The 9282-nt window shown below is 39.3% G+C and overlaps 1 protein-coding gene across 1 annotated transcript; it reads right to left on the bottom strand.

Moving 5' to 3' along the window:
• Nucleotides 1-209: 209 nt before the first annotated feature.
• On the bottom strand, nucleotides 210-971 carry LOC143534454 (uncharacterized). Its single transcript, XM_077028938.1, has one exon. The coding sequence runs from the start codon at nucleotides 969-971 to the stop codon at nucleotides 210-212; it is 762 nt and encodes a 253-aa protein (XP_076885053.1).
• Between the last annotated feature and the right edge of the window lie 8311 nt (nucleotides 972-9282).

The following is a 9282-nucleotide window of genomic DNA, read 5'->3' as shown; positions in this document are numbered from 1 at the left end:
GTTTATTTTTGGATTGTTATTATGGGTTATTCCCGTTATAATTATCATTGTTATTATTATTATTATTATTATTATTATTATTACTTTGTGTGTACCAAATGAGTTTGTCTTCAAGAAGTTACAAATGATAAACTAAAGATAATATTAATGCAAGAAAAGACGTTAATAATACAACATGGCAAGATAAAAGCAAAATAATACGCTGTTAATCACGGGTGTTGGCAAGTACATGCATTCCTTTTGTGACCTCTCTGTTGACATATTCCACATGTATAATTAGTAGCTTGCTCGGGCCAATCCATCTCGTTGTGAATTCTTCTTGACTTTCTTCTACCCCGTGACGTGGTTATTCTTGACGTGTTAGGCTTAATTTTCCAACCCGGATCAACCCATGTTTTTGGGTCATCCAATGGAAAAAACTCACCTGCATATTGCGCTTTGTAGGCGGCATTTGTGTATACTTTATTCACAATGGAGTGCAGTGAGTCCCCCCTTTTAAGGCAGACTATGATAGCATGTGAGCAAGGAAACCTTTGCATTTGCCACTTACCACACGTGCACGTTTTTTGGTAGTACTCGACAGTGTAATCATTTCCTCCGGATTCGATTGTTTGTACCTTTGATATAATCCGGTACCTGCCGTTAACGTAATTGTACTCCTGTAGTCGATGGTGTCTACAATTTCTATAACGAGTTTGATACCACTCGAACCTACACGGGGCTAACCGGGTGTTACAGTTGTGTGCAACTTGGTTGTTCATTAGAAAGTGTTCTACTGTCTTGTCGAATGTGCACTCAATGATGGCCTTTATTGGAATAAGCCTAATACCCTTCAATGCGTAGTTAAAGCTCTCTGAAATGTTAGTCGTTAGAATACCCCGCCTACGATTGTTTGTATCCTTCAAAAGTGTCCACCTCTTCTCGCCTATCTCTTCCAGATACTCCCACGCTTCTGGCTTGATGCTCTTCATTAAATCCACTAAATGATCATACTTCCTTTGTTGTGTGGTGCTACCGATATCCCAACAAATTTTCTTCAATTCTCTACTCTTAAACTTCTGCATTAGGTTGCTTCGAACGTGTCGAAGACAAAACCGATAACATTATCTCTCCATACTCTAACATTGCTTAATGCGTTGATAATACCTTTGTGTCTGTCGGAGACAACACATAATTTTTTCCCACGGTGCACTGCAATATGCACCCACAGTTGTTGGAAAACCCAAGTCCAACTTTCCACAGTCTCTTCATCAACAATTGCGAAAGCTAACGGCAAAATTAAGTTATTTGCGTTTTTAGAGACTGCAATTAGCAACTTTCCCTTGTATGACCCCTTGAGGAAGGTACCGTCAACAGATATGACTGGCAGGCAATATCGAAATGCCAAACGTCCAAAACACATATTTAAAAGTATGGATCTCGGATGATCCATTAGGTTCATGTAACCATTCAACCACAGTTGTAGGGTTACGTTGTTTTAACGCATCAATGTATGTAGGTAAATCTCTAAAGTTACTCAACCATGAACCGTAAATCCTCTCGATTGCATCTTCCCGGGCTCTCCAAGCTTTGTGATAAGAAATATCAATGCCCAAACGGTCTTTTATATGTGCTTGAATGTGCTTTACGGGATATGCGATGTCATCACGTACGTGATGAAGGATTCGTGTTGCAATATCCTTAGCCTTCATACATCTATTGTTGTTCCCCACTACCGTCCCATAGCAGTTGTGTGAATCAACCCATCTAGTAAGTCGCCACATGTGATTATTGGTCTCCTTATGGGCGTAAGCATACCACCCACAAGTCGGGCCGCTACTAAAGTTCGTGTTTCACTTAGGGTTTTTCGTGTAGCATTTTGCTCTCCATTTCTTTTTTGTGCTTTCAACAACATACATCTCTTTGTTACATTCAATATTCCAAGAACGTACCCCGAGCATCAACTCTTCTTTTGTAGCGAAATACATACCAACACGGACAACGTGTGGGAGATGTGCGCTCCACACATCGAATTCGTCTTCTTCATTCCTATCAATAGGTTCATAGTCTCTTAATCCTTCGGGGAATACAAAGTTATTCACGTTGCCATGTGATGGTTCGGGTGCATCAAAAGAGTTATACTGCAACGGAATTTTAGGTTTAGGCACAATACCATCCGAGTCAGAGATTCATCTGAATGCGAAAACGCTTCAGATTCTTCGGTGCTTTCTGGACAGTCTTCTTGTTCGGATTCTTCATCGTCATTATACGACTCTTCAATGTTGTTAGAGATTGACCAGCTTCTGGCTGGTGTGGGTTATTGTAACCATGATACATGGTTTGTTGGGTGATAACTTCTGAAACAGAAGAAATACCGCGTAACAACTCCATACAACTAGGTTGATGGGCATATTGTATTTGCTCAATAATAACGTGAATGTTAGGCCGAAAACAGGGGTCATGCATCGCAAGGTAATACAACACCTCTAGACTCTCATCGTGAAAGATTTCAGACGATTGACGAAACCCTTGATAACGGTAGAGTAAATTAATTGTTATTTTATAAAATTCCTTTTGAACTTGTAAGTGCAGACAAATGAAATCAAGAAATTCTTCATATGAAAGTTTGGATTGAAGGATCATCGTGGTATTTCTTGTGTCATTATCACAAACAACATGTCCGTTAGAGAAATCCTAGATGTAGACGAACATCTACGGGTGTGGGATTGTGATCCAAGTTTTTCCACAATGGTTAGTTCAATGCATAAGAAATATGACAAGTATTGGGGGAAGTTTGACAAACTTAATGACTACATGTATTTTGCTATTATCTTCGATCCCACCATGAAATTACGTTATATTGAACATTGTTATGAAGATATGATTATCTCTAACAAATCAAAGGATGATAATTGGAGTATGGACGACATTAAAATGATGGTATCGATGAAGAAGATTGAGCTTGTAAGTAGGTTAAATGAGCTATTTCAAACATACAAAGAAAGACTTGAAAATGTTGATCACAATTCTTCATCCCAAGAAGCACGTAATGACGATGTCGTTGTATGTGATGATGACAATGAATTCTTTATGAAGTTCCTAAATAAGGGTGGAAGTCAGTCGACTAGTCAGGACACTGAGTTACAAAGGTATTTGAACGAGCAAATAGTGGATTTTAGTATGGGATTTGACATACTTAAGTGGTGGAAACAAAATGCAATTAGATTCCCAATTGTATCTCGGATGGCTCGAGGTAAATTGATTTGCCTTCTATCATTTATTTATCATTACTTGTTATATTTTAGTTGTTTATTAAGTTTGTATAATTCTTAGACATTTTGGCAATTCAAATTTCCACGGTCGCATCCGAATCGGCGTTAAGCACCGGAGGCCGTGTACTAGACGCTTACAGAACAAGGTTGTCAACTAACATTGTTGAAGCTTTTATTTGCACCCAAGATTGGGTGAGAAAGTCAAAAAAGCCGATTGTGGATGATGTGGACGATATATTAAAGAATGACGATGTTGCCATAGGTAAAACTAGATGACTAGTTCTTGATTGATTTCGTTATATCATAATATATTGGTTTTGTAATGGGGTGTTAACTTATTCGGTTCTTGTTAATACTATAGAGATTGAAGATGCGATACGAAAGCAAAATGAAAAGGGGAAAGGGATGGCCCGTGACAAGGATTAAGTAGACTCAAACAAGTACCAAATGCTCATCCCTAGCACATGAAAATATGTTCAATGATCTTAGTGTCTTTTAACTTTTAACTTTTAACTATCCTGATGTAGTGTCAGGTTTTTGTGTTTTGGTAGAAAAATATGTTCAATGATAGGTGCTTATGTTCTTTTGATACTTGATTCTTGAAATGTTTGCAAGTTTTATTACTAGTATTATCACCGGCTTATGTGTTTCAAACTACAAAATCCAAACAGCCCTTCTAGCCAGTGGCAGCAGCAATTCAGCTCAGTGGCTTAATGTATTTTAGTGTTGTGTTAACTTTTTTTTTCTGGTCAACTGCTTTTTTTTCGGTCAACGGCTTGACATTTTTTATATAGAAGAAATTGAGATAGAAACTGAATGTTTATATAGAAATTGATATTGAAAGAAGCAGGTACCGAATTATCTTTGTTTATTTTAGAAATTGATATTGAATTTGAATTTTCTGGTCAACTGCTTGCTATTTTTACATATCAAGAAGCAGCATGCATGTGCATTGTTATATAGAAAATTAAATATTAATTATTATCGTAGTTTATTTTAGAAACCGCCAGTATTGTCAAACGGGCCAAAGTTTGAAATTGTTAAACAGGCCAAAGTTTGAATCTATTTTCTTTAATAGGGAACCAAGTTTAGTTGGGTCCCAAAACGGTACCCCCAAAAACGAACTCATCGTTTTGTAATTACCGTAAGGGTATTTAGTCATTTTAACTGTAAGGGTATTCTTGTCATTATTTATATTTTGCAGTTTGTTGATGAGAAAGTACAGTGGCTCCATAATGTGAATTTGTGCATATTGACATGGCTGGGCCTGTTTGGAATGACAAGAAAAAGAGTTAACTGGATTTGCTATTTCCACTTTAGTGGAGTGGGTTCCAACTTAGCATCTTAAAACCTTAAAAACAACAATGTCCTATTGTCGTATTACCAGATTTATATAAATCACCATTTCTCAAATTCGGTACCAAATCGGTACTACCGAAAAACCGGTACCAAACCGGTACCGGTACCGAACTATTATTTTCGGTACCGGTACCAAAAATTTCAGAAATTCGGAATCGGTATTTTCGAGATCGGTACCGGTAACATCCCACGCTCATCCCTATCATAAACTATAGTTCTCTTTTGCAGGGTCTTATCCATTGTATTGTGGCTAATTATGCTTCATATTTACTTCGTTATTTTATAAGAAAAGAGTATCAAATAATATGCATGATAAGTATTCAACCAATCCTTAATCATTAACGTGAAAGGGTGGAAATAAAGCTTGATTAAAAAAAAGTTCTGTACTCATTTTCTTGTTTTTCCGAACATGTTATGCTATATGCTTAATAAACCGCCCTTAAGCATATTATTATTCGTCTTCATCTAATTTATACATGAATAAATGTACAACCCAGCCAATGTTTTAAAAACCGATTTTTGAACCTCACAGGGTTGGGCATAGAACTAGTACAACCAGTTGCATCGAGTTGTACACTAAGGTTTACCTTGGTTAACTAGTTAACCTATAATTTCATAAAAATGCAACTTCAACTTAAAAGAATAATAAAAAGTACAAATTACATGGTATAGGAAATACAACTAAGTTAAAGTTGGTCGATTCGATGGTATAGGAAAGGCTGCTATGTTAAAACTTTTAAACGGAGTTGTTCTTCCAATAAAGTTTGACTGCGTGTATCCTATAAGGAATGTCACCAAATCATAGCCAAATCACAAGAATATCGCATCATCAATTCCTAATTCTTAGCTTCCTAATTATTGCCACATGCATATATAGAATTATATAACTGCAATTGCAATGATTGTGATTTGCCAATTTAGCTCCATAGAATTAGCCTATTTCCTTTCATTGTATTGTCTATATTAATCTTGTATTTGTCACTTGTAATTATTCAATATATAAAATATACAATTCTCACATGGTAATCAGAGCCTTCCAACTCCTCTGAGTTTTACAACCACACACACCATGTCTTCCTCCACCATTATTGAGCTTTCAGCCCCCACCCATTTTCCAATCAAACTAACTACAAACAACTTTCCCTCATGGCGCAAAACTGTGTTATCCATGCTCATGGGTCTTGAACTTGAACAGTTTGTTGATGGTCGAACCGAACCACCACCCAAATTACTTGAAGGAAACCCGAATCCTGCTTATCGTCTCGGGTTTCGCCAAGACAAAATTCTTCTCGGGGCACTTCTTGGAAGTTGCTCGGATACGATTCTACCAATCGTCTCATCTGTTGAGACCTCTAACCAGCTTTTCACACGCCTAACCGAGAGCTATGCCGGTGTCTCGCGGTCCTGGATCATCAAAACTTGCTACAAACAGCAAAGGCACCAAACCTGTTGCAGAATACCTCAACGAGATGAAAGCTATAGCCGATGAATTAGCCTTGGCTCACAAGCCGATTGATGACGATGACCTCATCGTTCACATACTCACTCACCTGGGTGACGATTACAAAGAAATTTCTGCCGCCTTGAAGATTCAAGACACACCGATCACTTTCTCTGATTTCTATGAGAAACTCGTAGATCACGAGAGATCGCTACTAGCCTCCAAACCAGCAACCCTAATTGCTACGGTCAACAGCACCCAGCGCCAAGGATCCAGGCCATTTTCACGAACTCCCTCTACAGCCCGGAACTCACATAGGCCCAACTCATTTGGGCCAAGGAACACCCCATCTCAAAACTATAAAAGTGGCTCGTCTCAACAACACAACAGTGGACAAATTAACAATTATCGAACTAACCGAAATAATTTTTTTTTGTCACTTTTGTAACATTCCAGGTCATGATACAAAAGATTGTCGGAAGCTTCAACGGTTTCTACAAGATTATAATGTTGTTGTGAACTCTTCGAGATCGGGGTCGCATCGAAACCCAACAATGAACTCTTCGGTGTCAAGCAACTCGCTACCCACATCACCGTTAATGTTTGATACTGGAGCGTCTCATCATACTACACATGACCGGTCTTATTTACACCACCTCTCAAAATATGGCGGGCCAGATGAGATAGTGCTCGGGAATGGTAAAACTCTCTCTATTTCTCACACAGGCCACACTTCCATTCCCACCTCCACTCGCACACTATCTTTAAACGATGTTTTACTTATCCCTCATTTACGTAATCTTCTCGTTTCAGTTGCTAAGCTTTGCAAAACTAATAAAGTCTCTGTTGAATTTTTTCCCTTTCATTTTTTTGTGAAGGATCTTCTCACAGGGGCGCGTCTCATGCGGGGAGTGAACATTAATGACGTTAATTATGCTTCTGCCTTTCCTCATCAACTCAACTCAAGCATCAAGACATCCGGATCGCTCCTTTCTTGGCACCACAAGTTTGGGCATCCCTCTATCAAAGTTCTAAAACTCATGCTCAATAACTTAGGACTTGGTTATAATAAAATGTCAACTGCTTCTTTTCATTTTAATGCTTGTTCTTTAAATAAAAGTCACAAACAACTGGAGACAATTCGTTTAAAGTCTCAAAACCACTTGAGCTTATTTACTCGGATGTTTGGGGTCCGGTTCAACTCTCTAATGATGGATATGCATACTATGTCATTTTTGTCGACTTTTACTTTAAATACACATGGCTTTACCCCATTAAACGGAAATCGGATGTTGCAATTTTATTCCCACAATTCAAATCTCAAGTTGAAAAATTCTTTAAAACACCGCTTATCTCCCTCTTTTCCGACAATGGAGGCGAATACATTGGCTTGATTCCCTACCTTCAAAAGCATGGGATTTCTCATTTTACCACTCCCCCGCACACTCCGGAACAAAATGGTGTCGCCGAACGACGCCACTGACATATTGTTGAAACCGGCTTATCCTTACTTCACCATGCTAACTTGCCACTAAACTTTTGGTCTCACGCTTTTCAAATTGCTGTCTATCTCATCAACCGGCTACCCACAAAAATCCTAAATTTAAAGTCACCTTCTGAAATGCTATACAAAATTCAGCCACCATACACAAAACTAAAACCATTTGGTTGTCTATGTTTCCCGTGGTTGCGACCCTATGCTTCATCCAAGCTCCATCCACGTTCCGCCAAGTGTATTTTTCTTGGTTACTCCTCCTCTAAATCGGCTTATAAATGCTATGCTCCCACCTCGCATCGCATTTATCACTCACGTCATGTTGAATTCATTGACCACATCTTTCCATTCATCACACAAGGCACTCCCATGAACACTCTCCCTACACCCGATATATTTATACCAACTGTCACAAAAAATTCAAAAACTTATACTATACCCCCACCCCTATCCCATCCTCTTACCCTAACCATGCACACGTAAGCCATCCCATGCAACCAACCTCCCCTTCCTTCCCTACTCACAATGATACTAATCCATCCACTACAGAACCTTTAGAGCCATTCACCTCCTCATCCTCAGATGCTTCCCCCAACATCAACCCGATACCACACAAACATCTCCTCAACACACTACCACACCCTCCCAAATTGCCACACCCGATACCAACATTTCCTCCCAGTCTCCTACTTCCCAACCACCTCCACCTACTCGCCCTCAATGAGACCGTAAACCCAATCCCAAATACTATAACTCTAATACCGTAAACACTACCACTCTCCACCCGCTTCCACCAACCCTTGAACCCACCACTCACATTCAAGCCTCTAAAGATCCGCAATGGCGTAATGCAATGGATGCAGAATTTAACGCCCTTATTCAAAATCAAACATGGGAGCTTATACCCGCTACCTCCCATAAACTCATTGGTTGTAAATGAGTTTTCCGGATCAAACGTAATTCTGACGGTTCCATTGCCAAATACAAAGCTCGTCTTGTGGCGAAGGGCTTTCTCCAACAATACGGGAAGGACTACTTTGATACGTTCAGTCACGTCACCAAACCCATCACCATTCGCACCATTCTCTCCAATGCTTTATCCAAAAATTGGTCATTGCGACAACTAGATGTGAACAATGCATTCCTTCATGGCACTCTTCATGAGGATGTCTTCATGACTCAACCACCGGGTTACATAGACTCACAATATCCACATCATATATGCAAGCTCAAAAAGTCTCTATACGGCTTAAAACAAGCGCCACGCGCTTGGTACACGGAGCTAACTCAATTCCTTCTTTGCTTTGGATTTCGCAAATCTCTAGCCGATGCTTCTCTTTTTATCTACCTTCATCGAACCGTCATTTTTTATTTCATGGTCTATGTCGATGACATAGTCCTTACGGGAAATGATTCCAATTTCCTCGATCATTTCATTCAAGCCTGGAGCCAAAAATTCTCTCTCAAAGATCTTGGCATGCTTCATCAGTTTCTTGGTGTTGAGGTTATTCCTACACCTACTGGTCTTTTCTTATCACAACATCGTTATATTCAAGATATCCTCCAACAGTTTCACATGGATGGCGCAAAGGATGTCATGACACCTCTCAGTGCCACTGAACCCTTATCACACACCGACTCCTCTCCGTCGGTGGATGCCACTCCATTTCGAAAACTAGTAGGGTCACTTCAATACCTAGCATTTACTCGACCGGACATTTCATAAGCCGTTAACA

The sequence above is a fragment of the Bidens hawaiensis genome, unplaced genomic scaffold (assembly GCF_021521415.1).
Source record: "Bidens hawaiensis isolate Kalapana, Puna unplaced genomic scaffold, B.hawaiensis_p1.1 tig00000760_1, whole genome shotgun sequence".
Classification (NCBI taxonomy): domain Eukaryota; kingdom Viridiplantae; phylum Streptophyta; class Magnoliopsida; order Asterales; family Asteraceae; genus Bidens; species Bidens hawaiensis.
The sequence above is the reverse complement of the archived record's forward strand: the minus strand, read 5'-3'. Positions and strand labels throughout refer to the sequence as shown.

What these genes read in the sequence shown, in the direction of transcription:
- LOC143534454 (XM_077028938.1), bottom strand. Translation starts at nt 971, where the DNA reads ATGAAGAGCATCAAGCCAGAAGCGTGGGAGTATCTGGAAGAGATAGGC.